Genomic DNA, 23100 nt, shown 5'->3' with positions numbered 1-23100 from the left:
CAGCTACAAAACAATCTGTTGTCTCAGAACTGGAATTCATCCCTGTTAGAAGAACCCTCTCACATAAGTTAGAAGCATATTTAATCGGCAGCCCTTTCTCACCTTGGGATATTTGAGTGTAGCGATCTGATTAGGTGCTTTATTCTTGGCCTTTTTATCACAGACAAAAATTGAGAAATGAATCAGGAGCAGGTGCTTCTCATTCAGTGACTGAACTGTCTTTGCTCTCCATGCCTCTCAGCAAATGCTCAATCAACTCGCCGTTTCCCATAAATATTACAGATCTATGCTGTTAGGAGGCAAATCAATTCACTGTGCTTTTAAAGTGTGACATCTATGACATTTTCTGGTAAATAAATTTCCATGTTTTGATTAATGACATATCAACACAGACCTGGGGTCCTTTGATTAGTAAGCACTCTTAAAATCTGCAAATACATTTTCTTTATGCGTTCATGCTGATTCAGAGGGTCATGTTTTATCAGCATTGTCAGTTCAGTTCCCAACACATCAATTTCCAACCAAGATAGAATGGATATTGAGACGGAATCCAAACTACACTTATAGAAGTTCAATACCCAATCTTGGTCTTTTTCTCCTGCCTGTTTCTCCTAGTATTATGATTTGCTTTTGTTTCTCCACCAGGTTGAAGACGTCAATGACAATGCTCCACTCACATCTGATCCTATCTACCACCCTGTCGTCAAGGAGAACTCTCCAAAGGATGTGTCAGTCATTCGTATTCAAGCACAGGACCCTGACCTTACAGCAGCACCCACCCGTCTGAGTTACCGCATCTCTGCAGGGAACCCACAGAATTTCTTCTCTATTAACCCCAAAACAGGTAAGGTTCTCAGACATGGTATGCTAAAATTACTCAAGTATATTTGCAGTGTAACTTGAGGATTTCTTCTAGGACTGCACTATTATTAGGAAACATTTCAATGGGACACTTTGCTTCTTATACCTTCCCACAATATCTCCTCCAGTCTTCAGGAGCTTTAGTTTGTCAGACACCAGGGGCAAGTAAAGCAGCCATAGATTGAACTCAAGAGTTACAGTGCTAGAATATATTTTACTCAATATGAGGTAAAAACAAGAGTAAAAAAGTAATGAAGCCTATTGATGGCTCATCATTGATGACCAAGCCACGTCACATCCAATCACCGACCAGGCCCCAGTTGATACTGACCTCCATCCATGGCATCTTCCACTTTCCAGCCGCGCTCAACCCACCTCCGCCCCTTCTCCACTTCCACTCTCCTGGCTCTTCAGGCTTGCATCCTTCACCGACCTCCACCACCAGTGTCAGGTCCCAGGGGGATGACATTCCTATTCACCATCGGGAATGCTCATCCGAGCTTTTGCAAATCACAGCTCGTTGTCCTCAGCTGGGGCCTGAGCGCCAAAGAACTTTAATTTATGCATGTCAATAAACCTGTTTAATCGCTGTGCTTCTCCATCTGAGTCTCTCCAAATTGAATTATTAGTAGGCTACATCAAGTGATATGATGCAGCACACCTGGGATAGATAAAATTCAGGATCTAAATCCCACACATCAATGTGTAGGGAACAAAAAGGAAAAACTAAAATAAGATTCAAGAGCAGCACAGAAGTATGTACCATTTACTTTCCCTAATCCATAGACATTTTGTCAGTGGTGTCAGGTCAAGGTGTCTTCATCTCATTAAGGCTAAGTACAAGTGTATTTCTTATTTAAGGTAAATGCAACTACCTTCATTAGTTTCTAAGGACACATGATGACCCTCCTTAGCCATTTGCCCACAGACTAAAAGGTTATAAAATGGGTCTGTCGCAAGTAGCTCAAATACACATTCATATAGACCACCATTCTGTTAAAAGGTACAAACAAAAAAACTTCTCAAATTTTTGCTATTTTTGCTATAACCACAACAATTGACCATTATCTTTTTGTATTTATTTTGTCGTTTTCTTTGTCATTATGCTCAGGGAACATTGTACCCCAGCATCTCCTTGCCACACATTTGACACTTAATCATATGGAAGTTCTCTTACAGTGAATGAATACTGTATGTGCTCTGCAGTTACACACACAGTTCTGCCACTGGTTCAAATATTACACTTCTTATCCTATTCAGAACAATAGAGCACAAGAGTGATATAAGTACTTCCAAGCCATTAAACAGACTTGATGTTTCATGAAATTCCCATCATATAGTCCTATTTAGACCAAAGAATCATTTATCTAGATATATTAATATACCTAGATAAATGACTAAATAGGAAGCAGTGGGACAACAGATTTAGGGTTCATTCGGATCTATCATGCCTTCTTATCTAGCCTCAAGCTGCTATAGCCTCCAGCTAAAATGAGAAATGTGCCACAACAGCCTGCTTCTCTTACCCCTTCCATTTCCACACTTCCTTTTGTATTTTCTTAAATCTATAATCTTTAAGCCCAGTAGACATTGCCCCTAAACAATGTAATTACAGGTAGTTTTATTTTTTATATGGTGCTGTGGTAGGTTTTGTTCAGTTCTGTTAAATCTGAAAAATGGTTTTGTAAAGTCTTGTGAGAAGAATCAGCAAAGTTCAGAAACATGGTTGGAACTTTGGTTTCTTGACTGCTTTTCAAACTTTTTATGTGACCTCACTGTTGAGATGATTTGTGCAAATTTTTTTGCACATTTCAGATTTCTCATACATATTTTAACAGGCTCACAAAAGATGATTTACACAGCAGCCTGTTAAAATGACATATGTCAGAGCACTGTGCCTGAACAACCTTTCCAACTTTTAATCTTCTGGGGAAAAAAATTGAATCACTGTCAAACATTGTTTTGACTCTACCTTTTATAATTTTGGTTTAAGATGATAAAAAAGTAAACCATTTGTTCTTTTCAATTACTAATCAAGTGGTACAGAACTGTCACAATATTTATGCAAAACACAAACTATATTAAGGAAAAATAAAATGATGTATATGTCACATGAATCTGTCAAATGTGAAGTTTAGGGAGGCCACAGTGGATTCTAAACAATGACTGACATGTACATTAAAGAATGATGCTTTATATAGTAATGTTTTATTCAAATCCCACACCTCAATCCCCACCCAGTCTTGTGAGGTCTTTGTTGCTGCCCTAGATTACATTTTAAGTGATTCCACAAGCATCCAAATGCATTTATGAAGCCTTTTTAACTCCAGCACAATTTGCACTCAGGGAACTGTCGATGTAATGATCAAAAACCAATGTCCTACACGCAACATGCAGAATTTCAACCGTCGTGCTGACTTTAAAAATAGGGAAGTTCGTAATGGTATGTGAATGCATGTCAAAGCTTTAAATCGAAGGTGGTGGCTCCATTTGTCATTCTCTACTGCTGTTTGAAAATGCTTTTGTGCATTATGACTGTATTATTGACAGTATGTAGTGAAGCAGACTGAAACGGGGTGAGAAGGCTAATATTGATCCTATTAGAGACATTCTGCCCCTCATTCTCTCATTAATATGTAACCTGGACCTAACACTAAGGCATTCTCTCACAGATCGCGTAGCTGTAATAATGAGTCAGTGGGTTTGTTGTGATGCATCCCTCTGATGCGATTAGTGTTAATGCAGGTGCAACAGCATATTGAATCAATTTGTTATTTGGCAGATTAGAATGCTCACCCAACAGCTGTATCTATGAATAATGTGTCTGTGTTTGCGTGGGAGGGAAAGAGACATAGTGTGACAATTGAATCAATTGATTAATTGTTACATCATTGTGTTAGAAAGGGAGGTTCAGCTGCAAACAGTCAAAAAGCATTATCTCACAACAACATACTGCCATATGAATATAACATTGTTTTTGAGCTTGAGTACTTATCTGTGCTGTCTGTTGTGTCTCAGGGGAGCATTTAGCCATCTGAGCCCTGCTGTCTGTGTTTTTCAAACAACTCAATACTTTCTCAACTTGTCTTGTTATTCATTACTTCATGAAAACATATTTATAATATTAATGATATTTTAATACATTTTAATTAACATTCAAAGAAAGTGCTCAGATTAGCTTCAAGCAATATTTCATGCAAAAAGAAGATACTAGCTCCCATCAGGGAATAGAAATTGAGTCATTTGTTTCAAACAATTTTTCATTGTTAGCAAAAGGTGTTGTGGGATTCTTGCTAATTTATATGCAAATAATAAAGAGGTTAGGGTTTTACTGATTTTAACATTTCTACTGAATAAATAATGACCTGACAGTTGGGTGCTATTGGTCAGACATACCATTTCCAATTTGAGAGTATTCAAGCTTTGTAATGTGACCAATGAAAGTTTGCAAGTTCAACAGTGTGCAGGAGTTACCCCCCTCTTTTCTGGTATGAGATTCTTGTAATTCTATAACCTTAGGAAAAATACCATAGTGTGACAGTACTAAAACAAATATTAAAAACATAACAGTATTATATGGTCTAATTTAATGTGTCCAAAGTCTGTCCGTAAGGCTCTTTGTAAAACTTGTAAGAATTTTGTGTGGCAGTTTACGAAAAGTATAGTTTTGGCCCTCAATCAAATGGAAGTGATGCAGATGGATTTTTTCTTTTTGTAATTTTTTCAGATTGAGAGGGAGAAAGGGGAGAGATTTTCAAACTTCAGCTTATGTCTTCTTGAATGGTAAAATATTAGATCTACACAAAACTTTTTCCACAAAATTTTAATAATTTTATATTCTTATTTTAATATTTAATATTCTAACATTCTTATGTATATTAATATTCTTAGACTTCGATTATAATTCATTAAAACTTCTATTTTGGCCACTCTTTGTTTGACCACCGGAATTTACTCATCTGATTCATAAAAGACGTATTCTGAAACAGGACAGAGGTACCTTCTCAACTCAAATCTTACTTTTTTTATATAATAGACCAAAAGAAACAATTTTGGAACGTTCCAGCAAACGATATGTTAAAAAAACGTAGCAAAAAGCAAAATCACCTAATGTGTGTGACTGGATAGCTTTTCTGTGGAGATAAATAACTGCAAGAACATATACTAAAAATGGATAAATTTATGGTTGGGGTTCTCTGACAAACCAGCAACATTAGCACCAGTAATATTCCAGTCAAGTTCTTGCTGTCGGCCTTCTATGTCCATTAAATGGTCCATTAAATACAAAAAGATGAATGAGACTGTTCTCTTGGGTACATTTTGAGATAGATCTATAATTGCATGCAGCTTAAAGCTCCTACCTTCAGGATATTTGGGGTTTTGAGCAGCAAGTGCAATTTGTGGGATTGGGACAAGGATTGCTTTGAAACTCTGTAGCAAGAAACAAGGTCTTGTAAACAAAACACAAAGTTACTCAGTGAATAGATTACATTTTATGCCCCTTTCACTGGCTGACTGTTTTGAATCATACTGTGATTAAAGTAATGCAGTACCTAAAAATATAAATAAACACCAACTATTTTTAGCTTTTACAGTAATATTTCTTATAATGCAGATAGAGTTTTGGCTTTTCTTGTTCTGTACTTTGTAAAATAATGTTTGGAATTAGGTAGCTCAAAAAAAACAAACAAACAAGAAAAACATCTTACTGTTGGAGATAATATGCCTCTCAATTAAAGAAAAACCCAAGACAGTTAGCATGAATTCTGATGATTCAAAGTCGCTTTGCACATTTTCCTTTCTACATATGTGACCTTGAATTAAAGGTTTATTACTCTCAATGTGACCTTTCAGTCTATGCTGAGGCAGGTTATTTTTAAAGAAGTAGGATAAGTCTGAATTACTTCTCCCTGTTTACAGTCTGAAACTTTCTTGGAACGATTAATAAACAAACTCTAGCTGATTGATTTGCTTTCGTGAAGTGAATGTTCATAATGTTATGAACCCAAGTCCTGGCCTGTCTGTTGAACCTCCAAATTGTTTTGAAGAGTAAATCTTGGATGAAACAAAGTAATGCATTTCTGCCCGCAAAATGTCATTTTGATGACTTGAGACACCGCAACAATTCCCAAATTGTATTGAAGATGAGCTTTGAATGAGAGCAAAATGTGTAAATGTGCTGTGACAGTTTACAGTGCTGTCTGCTGAGATCTGATTGTGTGATTGACGACGATACCTCTGGGGTAAAAAAATCAACAGATATGTGTTGACACAGGGTGTCAGATGGAGCGTTGCTTCTAAAAGCATATATGCTTGCAGAGTGTGGTGATAGAGTTCTGGTGGCTGTGTGACCTTTAGTACCAGCCTCAGCTGGATATGATTGGTGTTAGATAAGGAAACTAGCACACTATTAGATAATTGACAGACAGGCATCTAATTCTGATCTGGTGTCATGTGCGGGAAGCACACATATTCATACTATTCATGAATCTGGTTTTTGAGGACAAATACACATTATTAGACATGGGACATGTATCTCATGCATTATGTTAGCAAGGATAAATATATAACTCAGTCCAAGATGAATAATTAAGAAGCGACAGTAAAAATTCTTCCAAAAATGGAGCTCAGTGACTTTTAGCTTCAGAGTTTCAGCATATTTAAAAATGGAAGCAGTCATTCGTTCTTAAACAGCTACACTGCTGTTTTTGTAGCCCTTAATACTAAAAAATACCCTCTTTATAGTGCTATGTTGTTAGATTTTTTTCAATGTAACTTCATAGAAAATACAAGAAAGCAAAAGCGACCCATAGTTTTAAGATTGCTCTGAACTTTAATCTGTGTATTAATATGAGGCGGTTCATTGAACCATCACCCTACTTTTTTCCTCATATGTTTAATTAGAATAGAGTGTAGCTTAACTTCAGATATGCTGTGAGCTGTAGATCATTGATTTTCATCAGAGTTGTTAACTCGCCCTGTATTCTGCTGAACAAGCCCCTCCTCCCCTTCTGGATTCCCCCCACCTATAGCTTGTGACCGCTGCTCTAGATTTACTCCTAATTTACTTAATTGAAGTTAGCCTGCGTAGCAAGCCCAAGGTGACACTGGAATATGTGCAAGCACAGAAATGTGAGTGTATATATGAAGCTGATTTTAGAGTATTCACTGGGTGTTGATTGCACAGTTTAAAATGCCCCAAGTAGTCGCATTTTATTTTAATGCTTCATTACACAGAAACAAAAAAAACATCACTATTAAGGTCCATTGACTTTAATCATTCAGCATAAACATCCTTAAAGAATTATAAATTTGTTTTGTGTAAATTATACAATATTTTCAACAGACAGGCAGACAGACCTGTCTGATTCTTCTCCACCCTGACATTTGGTTTGTTGGTCAGCAGCTGTCTGCCTGTCTGGAAGTCCCATAGGATCTTGGCTCTGATGATCTCAGGCCCTTTTATTTGTGTCCCAGCTGAATTTGAGGAAACATAACTTGTACTTAGCACAGATGTTACATAAAACTGTGTCATTCAGTGGTTTGACCCCAGTTAGCCTTTTTGTCCTCTAGTAATGTGTGTGTGATTTCTCAGCTGCATTATTCCTGGTGTCTAAACTTATAGTAGCATGAATAAAACTGGTCTTTACAAACAAGAAGTAGGATTATTTTTATTAACAGAATCTGAGTCACCATTTTTCCATATGCAAAATCAGAGTTGACATATATGTTTAACTGACAAAGTCCCCATAAAAGAAGAATTACACCTTGGACCTAACAGTGAAGCAGTGGTGCTGCACTGCTGCTGATTTTTTTCTCAGTATGTTATTTTTATCTTTGAGGGAATAATAGTACCCTTCGCTTAAATCTTTCTATTGACAGCATTTATATAACTTAAATTTGTTCTCCTTTCTGAAGATGAGAGATGCTGTTCTTGGGGTTTTGTGGCCCCTGTCATTTGTTTCATTGTCAAGTTTATTGTGATAAATTTTTGTTTCTTTTGTGATTGGCCCATGCAATAAACAGTAACATTAAGTCTGATGGACAAAGACTTTCAGATACTTAAAGAGTACAAATGTTTTGCACCAACATCTCAAGAAAAATATTTGCTCTCTATATTAAATGCAGAGATGATTGGCAAAACAATATGGTAAAATCAGATACAGTGTAATTTTATTGGTTTAAGACTGTGGCCAGGATACAATGCAAACATTTTCACTTTCATGGTAGAATTTTTCAATATACAAATATTCATCCATCCAATATACTGTCCATACCTTGCAGGGTACAGGTCAATTGACCTAAGATACAAATGTTTCTTATACCATGAATGGATCTTCTAAGGATAAAGGAAACTGTATTTGTCACTCATATTTAATATTATGGAATTTTTTGTATTTTTACATAGATCTTTGCACAAAATTGTAATTTGCACTCTGGGACAAAAGGCACACTTTAAAAAAAAATAAAACACCTATTTAATTTAATGGTACACTCTATTTAAAACTCCAATTATTGTCCAGGCAATTAAATAAACCTTTTTTGGCTAAATATGCTACTAAGCAAGTGTAATATCATTACACAATAATAAGCATGTAACAGGGTGTGGATGGTTTATTTTTGGTGGAGAATGACTGCTTTTGTAGCTGTAAGACAATTTTGTAATTTATAGAGTGGGAAAAAAACATGTCTAAAACTAGGCCTGTCAAAAACGATTAGTTAAAAAGTTTGTATTTCCTAATCTTCACTGCATTCACACTTTGTGAAACCATCTAGCTATCTGGATAATCTGCCTCAATAGTTCCTTTTATCTGCTGCTTAAATTGCCCTGGTGGCTTGTTGGCTAACCGAGTGACCCTCAGCTGCACGCTGCTCTGAAACATGTCCCAAATGTGAATGTCTTTGCCAGAGCTGCAGGCTATAATTTTGTAGAGCTTGTATGAAGCACAATAATAAAGCAAAGCCAATTTCAAGGATGTGTTTGTTTGAATTTTACAATATGAATTTATATACATATATCACACATTTGGGAGACAGCTTAACAGCATAATTCACATGCTGTAATAGAAAGCTTGATCTTTTTTTAAGTTGTTTTTCTCATTTTCAGGGCTGATTACAACCACTTCAAGGAAACTGGACCGAGAACATCAGGCAGAGCACTTTTTAGAGGTACAGTAAGAACCAAACAGTATCCATAGCTTATTGTATTATTATTTATCCTGCCCTGCCACCTGCCACAGCCTGCTATTAACAAAGACAGGATAGAGGACAACCTTGGCAGGTCCTAAAGGCTCCATAAAATGTGATGAATGATGGTGGTTTTGGACCCTAGGTCTTAGATTTTTTAAATGTAATCACTCACCATTGGTTATCTTCTCCACTCCAGGATGGAAGCAGAGAGGAGTGCAAGTCGTTCCGTCCAGCATTTTGATAAGTGCAGACACTGGGCATACAGATAGCTCTGTGATTACCATTTCTGCTGCAGCTGCTGCACTGCATGCAGATTAACCTGATAATCAGAGATTCTTGACATTAGAGACATGAGCAAACTTGTTTTTCCTCCGACTTTTCTTACAAGTCATCAAATGTTAATGAATCTACAAGCCCTTTGCCCTTGTTGGAAATGGAATAAAATAACCTGCAGCTGACCCATAATTCTGCTGCTTGGTGGCATTGTTATGTGTTCTGTGTGATGTGCCACCTGAATTGTCCAGACACTTCTGTCTTTGATTGCCTTGTGTACTAATTTGGAATCCAGTTTATGACTATGCCCTACAAGGTGGAAGCAGCAAAAACATTTTCAAACAGACTTTATTTAGAGGACACATATTATCATTTTAGATTTTCCAATGTCTACTGCAGTTTTTTCTAATATTATTACCCTAAAAAACCTTCTTTGCATATTAACAAACCATGAAGTCATTGTAATTCCTTTTTGAATTCCATAGTTAGTACATATTACATGTATTACATAATAATACATGAGTAATTAAGCTGCCAAAATGTTAGTTTCTCCACACAATATGTTATTTGGCCCTAAAAAGCCACTTTAAGCTGATGCTTGGAACGACATTGAAGCATTTAGATGACATTTTTAGTCAAAGATTTTCTCCTTTTTTCTGACTCAGACAAAGAAAAATATGAAATGCAGTTACAGCTAACTATCATGGGTAAACATGCAGGGGGAATATCAGGAGAGACTGGTTAAAAGTGTTTCAATAACTTAATCTGCAGACTCTATCTGATGTTTTGTACTGATAGAAGACACAAAAAGGAACAACAGCCGTAAAAAATATATATATGCATACATATTCTTTTACTCAATAAACCTCCTGCACATAAACAAAACCACTGTTAATTTTTGTTTAACTATCTTTTAGAGCCAATGAATAAACTATGTTTGCCCTGAACTTCACCCAAAACTCCAACTGTTTTGTCAAACGGGCAAAACATGTTTCCAGCAGGAAGACTATTTTCAGTGGATTATTTCCACAGATCTTATATTTCCATCTTAGATTATCTCTATGACAAGCGTATTCTTATTTTTCCATGAATGGAGACAATGTTCCTATTCAGCAAGGTGTGTCTTGTCAAGAAAGGAAGAAAAAATATCAGCATTGTGTTAACAGAAACAGACGGTGAAAGGTTAATCAATGCTATCATGCATAGTGCATGCCTGATTTTAACAGCCTTAGCATAAAGCACTACATTGTATCAGAAAAGTGTATTTTAGAACATATATGTGCAGATGGATGTAATTTATTTTCCATATTTTCAAAATTTTTAGTGTTTTAGGGTTTATCAGACAACAGTGACATGCAACGAAAGCATTTAAATGAGTTTGTACATTTAACCTCCAATTTCAGTAGAAGTGCTGCTCCATCTGTGCTGTCCACTGTTTTCCACTCCAACTCATGCTGCCTGCCTGTAATTAATAGTCTTGTGAGCAGTCAGGCTGGCAACAATGATTTTCACTCTTATCTGATCCAATTGATCAGTGATCAGACCTCTGGCTCTGCTTCAGGCAGATCAATAATACAAAGAGATTTCCCGGGATCTCGGCCCCACATGGCCCTGCACTCACAGAACACAAGCAATATTTAAGATGTCAATAAATGCATACACTTACAAAGAAAATCCCTCATAAATGACAAAGCATGTTCTCATTATATCATATCTCTCTCTTTGCATGTGTGCTGTTAATGTAGGTCACCGTAATCGACGGTCCAGTGACGACCCGCCAGTCCACCGTTTGGGTCATAGTCCACATCGAGGATGAAAACGACAACTCGCCCACCTTCCCCGAGGTCACTTACCGCATCAGCTTGCCTGAACGGGACCGAAACAAACGGGGTGAACTTGTTTATCGGGTTTTTGCCTATGACCGTGACTTGGGCGCAAACGGCAACATCACTTACAGCATTATTGATGGGAATGAGGATGAAAAGTTCAGTATTGAACCAAGGACTGGTATGGTGTCCTCAAAGAAGATGGTCACAGCAGGCAGCTATGACATCCTCACTGTGAGTGCTTTATAATAACTATAAAACACAGCAGTTAGCAGCGTAGCTGACAAAACTGTAAATCATAGGCCGGCCACAAAGATCCTTAGTTGAGATAAAGTTGGAAGCTATTTTAAGAACAAAGTTGCTCCTTTTCCTTGATTTACATTTTTTTTTATTCATTTTTCTTTCTTGAACAACCTGGCAAAGGTAGCAGAAGAAAATGCATTTTCCATTTTTAAACTGGCACAAGTCCAAGTATTTTGAATTTTCCACAGCCAATAAACTCAGCAGTAGCACCATAAGATGTACAACACAATTGCCTTCATCACATCTTGTTTTTCTTTCCACAAAATTGTGCTTTTGTTTTGGTCCCTTTTCAAACTTTTCTCATCTCAAACACAAGGTCAAATTACAGCGGCTGTGGTGGTTGTTTGGGGACATCTATTTTTTTTTACAACTGATTAACTGATTAACTACACACAGCCCCACTGTGCCATGTATTGTGCTCTCCTTTTGTTTCGCTGCATGAGAGCTTATGTCTCAGTTGATGAGGTAGCCTTTTTCATTAACATGGACAGCAACACCCAGATTTTCTCTCCTTGAAAACTCAGCGAGCATCCTATAAAATTTACAAGCATGTGGGCATATAGGCTCTTCCATTAGATGGAATGATTTATTTTTTTTAGCTGTTTTACCATAAGTTGTGAAATGTGAAGTGAGCTATTTAAAGACTTGCTGGCCCATTTATCACTTTAGGCTGTACTTTATAGTTTATTTAGTCTGATTATATGTATATAGTACTAATCCTAGATTTTGCAGCTATAGGGCTATTTATGAAATTGTGTGCGTTTGTCTCTCTTTTTCATATTTTTTCTTTTCTTAGATAAAAGCTGAGGACAGTGGTATTCCATCATTGTGGTCTACTGTCAAACTCCATGTTGAATGGATTCGCAAACCTGTCCCTTCGCCTATGCCCCTGCTCTTCACCCAGAGGTCCTATAATTTCTCAATTGCAGAGACATCTGCTGTTGCTCAGCCGGTGGGAGTGGTGGCTATCAGCCAGTCAACGACACCTGTCTGGTTTAGTATTGTTGGTAAATATATTAATACGAATTGCAAAAAATATCATGATGCAAGACTAGGAAAACGTCAAATAGTGATATGTTATTCTACAGAGTGACGTTTCGTTATCATACTCAGTTGAGGTGCTGCACAGAACATATTTTTGTCATTTTATATAAAGTATATATAAATCCATAAACAGTAGCAAGACTATGTTAATCTTCTTTGAAGGGTGTCAATAAAATGCAAGCAATTTCCAAAGCTCTCACATGCTTATACAAATTTTAGTTGAGTCCAGTTTTTCAGTTAAAAAACTAAACATCATCAAGAACACCTATTCATCGAATCTAGAAACAAATCATGTGTCACATGGCGCCAGAATTTAACACTGTAATTGTCAGTGTCCCCATGTGGGAGTATATCAAGAACTAATATGTTGTTGAGGCATAATGCCTCTTAGGTTCAAGTAATTAGATTGATTAGTTTATTGTTAAATCATATCTTCCCCCTGTTTCTGAGACTTTTTTTTTTTTTAGATAATAGTTTGATAGTTGTCTCTCCTAAGACAGAGAAATGTGCATAATATTTAGATTTTTCTCACACTACTAGCAGAACTGTACGGAAGCACTTTGCTATCACGCAGAAAAAAAAATTTGATCGCTATCACGTTATAATACATATCTTGATACGTATCTTGTTAAAACGTGATACGTATCTTGTAAAAACGTGATACGTATTTTGTAAAAATGTGATAGCTATCTTGTTAAAACCTGATAGTTATCTCGTAAAAATCAAAGAATTTAACTGGTTGCACTAACACGATCACTTTTTACAAGATACTATCACGTTTTTACAAGATACGTATCACGTTTTAATATGATACGCATCACGTTGTAGCGTGATAGCGCTCAAAAAAAATTTTTCTGTGTGATAGCAATGCGCTTCCATAGAATTACTTTGCAAGTAAGCATTTTTACTTTTAACATCATAATCTGAATTCTTTTTCTTTTGAATTTATTTGCAACATCATATCTACTAACAGAATGTTTTTTTTTAAAAATGTAGGATCTTAACTTTGCAACTCTGCATGTAGATGATTCAGGGCTTTCAAAGCAAAAATAAAATTTGGCTTCATAAATATTGATTGTTTTATGTTTGTATTTCCTTTCTGTTTAGGCGGCCGGCTTGCCAGAGAAATGTTCTACATTCCACAGAATGAATGTGGACGAAACTGCTCTCTTGACACAGGTCTGATCAAAATTAATTTTGCTCCGTATCTCTTGCCTAAATGCCTCAGGTGTTGAGGAGTTCAAAGATTCAGGAAGTGTAGCATACAACACGAGGACTTTGTTTAGCTGAAGGCAATGTTGATTGATCTAAGTTTGAGAAAGGATTCTCATTCTCGAACTGCACCAGTTTGTTTTCTCTGACCAGGCAGGGGAGGTTTATTTCATTAGTTCAGCTAAAATGCTCCTGCTTCACTGAATAAATGTGGCTGTGTTGTGATACAGTGTGCTTTTAACTCTAATGCTTCTCACCTCATGATAATGTTCTAGATCAAAGTGTATTTTTACAAATTACTTGCAAGCACACCAGATGATGTTTTATCAACTTTATATAAATCACAGGCATACATGGTTACCTTTTTAATGGATAATGACAAATATATAAAATATTAACATACTGTATGAACCAACAGAAAATATTAATTCAAGTTTTAGACAAATTGAAACTGTTAACAGGTTATTTTATCATATTAAACTGTGCAGAATCTCTGTAGATTTGCTGACCTCAACATTACAAATGGGAATTATGGCCTGTTTGCATTTAATTCAGCTTTATTTGATTTGTTTTGGTGAATTCATAGACTGTATGCAGAAGTGATCTCTCAGCTCATGATCATCAGGTGATCATTAAAAAAATAAAAATCATATGTATGCATAGGGAGTAGACACTCACTATACACCATTCATTTAAGAATATTATGTTTCACAAGACATGCTTGACTAGTTTAGATAATGTTTTGTTAGATATGGACTTTAAGTGAGTAGCTATTTTGTTGAAGCCTTTTCCTGAATTATGAAAATCAACACATATCCGGGTTACATGAATGGCCTATTCGCTTATTGTTTTTTTTCCTCTATTGTTACCATGAGAAATTGGCCCTTGTGATATGCTTATAGCCCAGAGAAGTCATGGATTACTAATTAAAAGTTCATAGATACTACATTTTTCTTTGTTAAATCAATGTACTCAGATGAATGGTTGGACTTTTCTTGGAGAGAGAAAGGGCTGTTGAAATAAAAAAATAATACTTAACATTATGGCTTTTTACACATTCTTACCAGAACGGCCAATAAACGTGGAGCTTGTGAGTCATTTTGACCCTTTCATTCTGTTCTGACAGTGATCAGTGCTATTGTTAGAAGAGTTCATGGTTTGTAACAAAAGTGTGAAATACAAAATAATGAAGACAAAACTTCTGTGCTCATCAAAGTTCCAGCTTAGACGTTGTGACACTGTATGTTTGTATAGATAATTTCCCAAAACTGGGAGGCAGAATTAGACTCGGAAGAAACCTGTTGGGGATTACAAGCTTTTGTTTTTCAAAGTGCTGTGAAATTGATCCCCTGTCATGTAAGATTGACCAACCCACCTCCCAGAAAAAAATAAAAATAATGTGTGAGTCTTAGTGGTTTGCTCCCACTCAACACGCATCAGAGCTTCAGTGAAAAATGTCCAATCAGTATTCATATGCTGAGGGGAGCTCAAGCTCCAAGATGTCTCAAGAGAGAAGCTAGGATGAGATGAAGGATGGCACTGAATACCTAACACGTATCAGTCCTGCGACTCACTTTAATCAAACATTAAGCCTCTAAACTGTACACTCACCGCCTGTGGAAAAGACCCGGCCGTGGGTTTGTGATCTTTGTGATGGGTTGTGTTTTGGAGTGATAAGACACATGTTTGTATGGCTGTTAACAGCTCTCAAGCTGCCAAGTGGGTTCAGCACTACATCACATTGCATTTCGGTTCATTTTATTTCACAGACCCTCCAGCAACAGATGAAGGCATCTGGCCAAGACAATTACACAGTAATACCTTAGAGCACCTTAGTTTAGCACTCAAACAGAATGCAAAAATGACTCATGTCCTGTGTGTGTTTCTGTTTATATAATATCAGGGAGCTTTGACATGCAGTTTGACCTTCAAGTTGGAGTGGGGACCCTTGTTGTGGCCAAGCCATTGGATGCAGAAATTCAGTCTGTGTACAACATGACAGTACAGGTGACAGATGGGACCAACTTTGCTACAACACAGGTAGGGTTTGCACTAAGTATCACTTCGTGGAGAATCACATCAAACACATGTCAATCCAGCACTAAATGCTTTTAAAGTGTTCAAAGTGTTTTTAACCCCTTCCGTCAACTTTTTTTGTTTTATAAGCGCTTCTGGAGAAAATATTTCTTGTTATCAAATAAGCTTTTTTACAGATTTTTACTTCACAACCACAAATTTTGATGTATTTTTTTTTTATTTTGTATGATATATCACTACCAAGTAGCACATAATTGTGAAAGTCAAATAAAAATACAAATAATTTTCTGTTTTTAGAAAACAATAACTTTTGCATGTACTTGAGTTCAGCTGCTCTGTGTCAATGCTTTGCAGATTATTTGTAGACTTATTTTGTTTTTGCAATATAGATCTTGCTCAGACAGATTTTGTTTGGACAATTGTAACACATGAAAATGCAATTTGATCAAAAGCATCTAGCTCTTACGGTATATTTATTGCTGTTGTAGTTAATCTAAACTGCAAACAGTTTTTTTTTCCATTATTCAGCTCCATTCACCTTACCAGCAACTGTGACCATAATTCCATGTCCCTAGAAAACCACCTCCACAATATGAGGCTGCCACCAACCATGTTTCACAGAGAACATGATGTATTAACGGTGATGTTCAGTGCTTTGCATGTAGGCCAAAAAGTTAAATTTTGGTTTCATCTGAAAAGAGCAGGATTCTCCTCATGAACGATGTGTCCTTCAAATCTCTTGTGGCAAACTGCATACAGGACTCCTCATGGCTTTCTTTTAACATTAGTTTTTTTCTTGATATTCCTGTATAAAGGCCAGATTTCTGAAATAGACAACTAATAGTTAACCTGTTGAAAGATTCTCTCCCCTAACTTGTAGATCTCTGCAGCTATTTCATGGTTACCATAGGTTCCTTGACTGTATATCTGATTAATTATATCCTTGGCTGGCCTGTCAGATTAGGTGGATGGCCATGTGTTGGTACGTCTGCAGCTGGGCCAGCTGTATTGGGGAACAGTTAGAATGATGGATGCAACTGTGCTCCAATAAAATGTTCAACACTTGGGATACTGTTTTTTTAAAATTAACCTACTTTATAATCCTCCAGAACTTTATCCCTGATCTGTCTGGTGTGTTCCGTAGCACCTGAAGGCATTTGGTTGGATATTTAGGGGCTTCCAAGTAAAGAGGACTGAATATCAACGCATGTAAAGTTTTTAGATTTTAATATAAAGGTTTTCAAATCATTCCACAATTATACTCTATTTTGTGTCGGTCTGTTATAGAATCCCTGTCAAATACATAAATCATTGTGATTATCATGTGGCTAAATGTAGAAAGGTTCAAGGGGTATGTATACTCTTGCAAGGCACTCCATGTCTCTTTGTGTTATCTACTGCCAGTGCTCTTGTTTTTCTAACTGGTGTACTGGATCTTTGTTGTAAAGAAAATAACTGATAGCACCTTGGTGGATCCTGGGTCGCATTCTATTATGTTTAAGAAATAGAGTACCCAGACTTATACCCAAAAATGCAGCCCAAATTCTTTCCATGCAAATAGTAGATCTTATTTCAATAGGTTCTCCTGTCTGTAAATGAGAATGTAATATGGAAAAAAAATCCTATTCTAAAACCCATCAGCAGAGTAAATTCAATAAATCAACCACACATTCCCAATTTCCACTCAACTTGCTGACTTTCCCAGTTCTCTTTGTTACTCAGGTATTCATACGAGTACAAGACAGCAACGACAACCCTCCAGTCTTTTCACAACCGGCATATGATGTCAGTGTTTCTGAGGATGCACCATCTGACTTTGAATTACTTCGACTCAGAGCGTCAGACATGGACGAACGGGCCCGTTTGAGCTTTTCCATCTACGGGAGTGTTGACCCCGCGAGTATGAGACTGTTCAGGGTCAACCCTGGTACAGGGGTAGTTTACACTTCGGACAGACTAGACTATGAGGCCAGAACTCAGCACATCCTCACTATTATGGTAAGAATATAAACAGCAGGACGAATACTTCGTACTCTGGAGAGCACCCTTTTTGCTGTAACGACATGTTTGTCAGTGTTCCTGAGGAATCTTATTGACCCTTTTTATACACAAAAACTCTTGTCTATAAAAATCATCATATTTGCATTCTGCAACCATTGTTTTTAAATTTACAAGACATTTTTATTGTACTTGAAGTCAAATAACTATTAGATTAATTTACTCCAGGGTCTCTGAAATCAAGCTGGCAGCATTATATTTCATTCTGTGATTTCCTTATCCTTGACTGAATCCAAGTTACTCTCCTAAAGGTTTCCAGTGCCAGAAAAAGCTAATCTATCCCAGAACCTCACTGAACCACTATCATGCCTTACTGTAGGCTTGCTGTTCCCTTCAAAATGTGCTTCCTTCTTCCCAATACATACACCTGCAAACTTTTAATTTCGTTGCTTAACGAAACAGTATCAAAATTTCTGATTGAAGCTTACAATTTGCTTGTGGTTTTGGGTTTTGTTTAATATTTTGGAGTTCAGGCACTGAGCCCTTTAACTGTGCCTTCTTGTGGAACTATGCTTCCAGTTGTATCTCACCTGGAGCCATAGTCCTGTGAGAAATCCAAATCTTGGGATTTCATTGGACCAGATAAATATCAGAGTCCACCATTTGTTATTTGCATCTGAGAATTACAAATGTTTTAAGGATTCTGTTCTGGGGATCAAGTAATTTTGAGTCTGCATCAGTCAATAGCAGTAGGATTTAGTGTTGACCTGGAACATACTCTTTTGAGTTCTTTGTTCTCTGCAAACATCTGAACAATTATGAAAATTTGCCAGTAAACCTAATTTTCAGTAGGGGTTGAATAATTTTTGATACAACTTTAAAAACACCTGGCTTCTGCAGTCGACCAGGTTTGGATGAAATTGCGCTCTGTTTTACAAGTCTGATAGCTTAGAGAAAACATTTTGTTCGTGCATTGCCTCCCACAGCTCTTCCCATATTTATTTCTCTTTTCTCCTGTTCCAGGTTAAGGATCAAGAGTTTCCTTTTAATCGTGACCTGGCTCGCATCCTTGTAGCAGTGGAGGACACTAATGATAATGTCCCATACTTTACAAGCACTGTATATGATGCTACAGCCTATGAGACTTTTCCTATTGGTACTTCTGTGGTGCAGGTGACAGCACTAGACAAAGACAATGGAATTAATGGTCAAATCACATACACAATTGAAGCAGGTATGTTTTAACATTGTTTCTTCTGCCTCTTCTGTTTTTATTGTATTTAAATGAATATGCATTTGTAATTAGATTTTTGTTATTATTCATTAATAAAGTCTGCAATCTTCTACATACAGGCAACACAGGGGGTGTGTTTACCATAAATAATACTACAGGCCTTATCTTCATTGCAAAGGACCTGGATCTCACCTGTCTGGGCTTCTACACCCTCACTGTGCGGGCAATAGACAATGGCTTTCCTCCATTAATGGCCACTGCTTCGGTCCGTATTTCCCTGATGCTCTCCGACTTCTCCAAACCCCAATTCTCTCAAAAGGAGTATCAGGCTGAGGTAAAGAAAGAACAATGGGTTCACAGGTGAAGTGGCTGCAGGGGTAGGAGGGGAAGATTAAATAAAGATTGGGCTCGAACTGGTCGCCAAGCATGGGTAGTAAATTATTTTATTGATATGGGGGATGTAAATACCTAAATGAACCAATGCACATAACTCATTAAGGTGTTAAAATGTATCATTGATGTCTGTTTCTGCAGATAATGGAGAATAGCAAATTAGGAACATACGTGACCACTCTCAGTGCCCTCAGCCGCTCACCACTCATTTATGACATTGTCAGGGGTAATGAGGAGCGCTGCTTCTTTATTAACCACCACACTGGAGTAATTACTACCCGCAAACTGCTCGACTTTGAGGTTTGTTACTGTTTATATGTATTTGAAGTTTTTTCTTTTAATTAAGAAAATCTATAAAATGTTTAACATTGAATCACAGTAAATAGTAACATGCAAATTAAGAGTCTTTTAAAAAAATACTCTGACAACAATAAAATGCACTTTCAGACAGTTACTGTCTTGCAAAGAATACCTTTTACCTTAACCCTGGACATTTTTTTTTCTTTTATGGATGTTATTGTCTTCTATATTGCTATAATAGGTTTTTAAATGGCAAAAACTAGCACTAATGATTAGAGATGTCCAGAGTCACAAAGTTATTTAAGTGTAAAAAGCTTAATTGGGAATAGACTTCAGATTGGTCAATAATGAAAGTGTGGCCTCAAGAATGACACCAGGATTGAGTGCATCTAAGTGCAAATAAACATTAAACCAAAAGGAGGGGGTAACTTTTAAGGAACTAATTAGAAATGTAGACAGAACAAAACTCAAGAATAAACTAAGAAAGTAAATACATAGGAATTAACTGAAGCAATAATGGACGAAGGAGACTGAACAGAACATGAGTTAATTGAAATTGAGTTAATCGTGACAGGAATAATCAGAAAGAAACAACATAAATATACAGAAAGGGGAACACAAGAATAAAGTATGAAAATAGACCGAAGAACAAATTAATATGACACAAACTATTGAACACAAATAACCCACAAAAAATAATCAATCACAATCAAACCAAAGGCCAAAATCCCTAACACTCAAGAAATGTGACACTGTGCTGACTGAATGTTGTTGTACTGCAGCAAATTACATCCTACTTTCTGATGGTGCGTGCCTTGAGTATGGCAGGAGTAGAGGCCAGCACCAGTCTCATCATCCAAGTGGTTGATGTCAACGATAACCAGCCTGAATTTCAGAAAATAAGGTATTAAAGCTGGTTGAAATGAGCAAATAGCCTTGAGCTTTTGTTAGAATAACGGTACTTCCCAGAGAGATTTAAGAAGGGCATTTTTCTTTCCAATCATTTTTTTCTCTTATCGCTTGACAGGTATATAGGCACAGTTAGTGAAGCTGCTCCAGTCAACAGTGTTGTCCTCGGAGAGGATGGTAACCCCTTGGTTATCCAGGCCACAGATAAGGATCGGAATCATAATTCCCTGTTAGTGTTCCAGATCATAGAAGAGACCGCTCGTATGTTTTTCAGTGTGGACTCTGGCACAGGATCCATTCGGTAGGTACAAAAGCTGTGTAGAAGTAAGACCAGTTAGCTCACTATTGATGTAATTTAACAATTTCTTATAGATTGTGTTGTAAAATTTCAGAACCATTGCCAGTTTGGACTACGAAACCTATCCAGAGTTCAATTTTCGGGTTCATGTTCAAGACAGTGGTCAACCACCTAAGAGTGCTGACAGTCCCGCAGAGGTGATTATAAAGGCAAGTACTGCATATTCCGTTTGACTCTGCCATTGTTACCTAAAAGTACAATTCCTTTTATTTTCTTCAGAGTTAAAGTAGATGTAATTTTCTTCCACATACACCTTGTCTTAGGTGATCAACATGAATGACTCACCCCCAAAGTTTTCTCAGGACACTTACGAGACAGTCCTTCTACTGCCAACATATGTGGGAGTTGAAGTCTTCCGGGTTGAGGCTTTAGACCCTGATATGATTGGTGACAAAGAAAAATCTCTCACACCCAAGTTAGCCTATTCTCTGGTGGATAACAGTGTGGAATACTTCACCGTTCAGCGCAATACTGGAGTTGTGACTATCACTAATCCTAACCTCAGCAAAGACCGTTATCGCTTCAGTGTGAAGGTAAGTCATAAGTTATTGTTTGTCTTGACACATATAGCAACAATTTTCTCAGAGAAGAGTGAAAACAAAAACACTGTTGTGTGTTTAAGGTCTGGGATGGGCGTTTTTCCAGCATGGCGTCCATCACCGTGCTTGTGAGAGAAGCTGTTGACAGTGGCCTGCTCTTCACCCGCCCCATATATTCAGCCTCCATTCCAGAGAACAAACCTGACATCACATTAGTGACAGTTGTAAATACAGTGGGTCATCACCTCAACGAGCCACTGAAATACACTCTGCTAAACCCTGGAGGACGGTTCACAATACGGCCTACATGTGGAGTGGTGCTTACCACTGGTGTTCCTTTTGACCGTGAGGAAATGGGAAGTTATGAGCTTGTGGTGGAAGTCAGCAGAGAAGATGAGATTCTAAGGGTGGCGAGGGTGACTGTGCAAGTACAGGTGGGTGTTAAATGACTGGAAATGTGTGTGGGGGTGTGTGTTTGTGTGTGTCAAAAGATGACGTTAATGAGGGAAATATCATAAATTGCTTTGGTCAGTTGTGAGATTGTGAATCTATTGATGAAAAAGCATTCACAATTCAAATCTGTGCTTCTTCTTGAGCGCTTTAAAGCACAAGTAATGATCAAAGGGACTTTTGAGGTTTAAATTGATGTAATAAACACAAGCTATCAGTGAGCGTTTTTTGGCTCTTGAGAAGAAACACTGCTGGAAACGGAAGTGTTGTGTTTGATTTGCAACAAAAGACAGAATTAGAGCACCATCATAGAAGAAAATAACATGTAATTATTTTATCCCAGTAATTTTTTTAAAATCTTGATTATGTTGATTTTATATATGTTTACGACAAATTTAATCACTTTAATTTGAAAGTTTTTTTTTTTTCTTTTGTACATTTTCTTTTAGTATGTCAAGTTAGCCTTCCATTAAATTTGATGTGTGTTTACTTCCCTCTGTGATTCAGCCTGTGCACCCATGTTCGCTGTTCCACATCTACTGAGTGACTCAGTCTACAATTTGTTACTGGGTCTTAGTTGAAAAGTTGTCAAGATCTGAAGTTTTTTAAATTTGGTTCACATGGTTTTCTTTGCCTTGTGGCTTATGTTAGATCTCTTGTACAGTTGGTGCTCTGAAAAAATGGCTTGATCTTTGCTGTAAAATATTGCCTTGAACCTTCTTGAAAGACATATTGAAAATCGAAGCTAATGAACATGCTTGATTTTAGCTACAGAGCGTTACAAAAGTATTCACACCCACATTTTGCTATGGTACAATCACAAATATTGATGTATGTTACTTGACTTTTGTATTATAAATTAACTTTAGCAGCTGCACAACTTGATTTTTGTGATGCTGGTTGTTCAATCATGTTCTCTAATCTGTTCCTCTATAAGCCACTACACCCTCTAAGCCTTTTGTAGATACTTGCATTTGTAGTGAAATTATTTGCACAAATTAGACTTCAATTACTAGGTGAAGACAGTTGATTGCATTGGATTGTATTTAGGCATATGAGAATAGAAAAAGTTTAGTTCAATCTTTACCGCAGTTTTTGTTTGTAGAATTTAATAACCTTGTATAATTTACTTTCCATAACTCTGGAGTTATGCACTGCTGTATATAAAATATT

General features: G+C 36.9%; 1 protein-coding gene across 1 annotated transcript in view; it reads left to right on the top strand.

The window, feature by feature from the left end:
• The window catches only part of LOC122845046 (protocadherin Fat 3), a 74640-nt gene that overhangs the window by 11337 nt on the left and 40203 nt on the right, over positions 1-23100 (top strand). The window contains 15 exon segments of the mRNA XM_044141021.1: positions 646-844; positions 8969-9030; positions 11070-11384; positions 12250-12460; positions 13605-13676; positions 15613-15749; positions 17469-17744; positions 18768-18978; positions 19098-19312; positions 19513-19671; positions 20454-20575; positions 20699-20881; positions 20973-21087; positions 21202-21471; positions 21561-21911. Coding sequence (XP_043996956.1) covers positions 646-844; positions 8969-9030; positions 11070-11384; positions 12250-12460; positions 13605-13676; positions 15613-15749; positions 17469-17744; positions 18768-18978; positions 19098-19312; positions 19513-19671; positions 20454-20575; positions 20699-20881; positions 20973-21087; positions 21202-21471; positions 21561-21911 — 2898 coding nt within the window.

The sequence above is a fragment of the Gambusia affinis genome, linkage group LG15 (genome assembly GCF_019740435.1).
Source record: "Gambusia affinis linkage group LG15, SWU_Gaff_1.0, whole genome shotgun sequence".
Classification (NCBI taxonomy): Eukaryota; Metazoa; Chordata; class Actinopteri; order Cyprinodontiformes; family Poeciliidae; genus Gambusia; species Gambusia affinis.
Note: the sequence above shows the minus strand (reverse complement) of the source record. Positions and strands in the feature narration are given on the sequence as shown.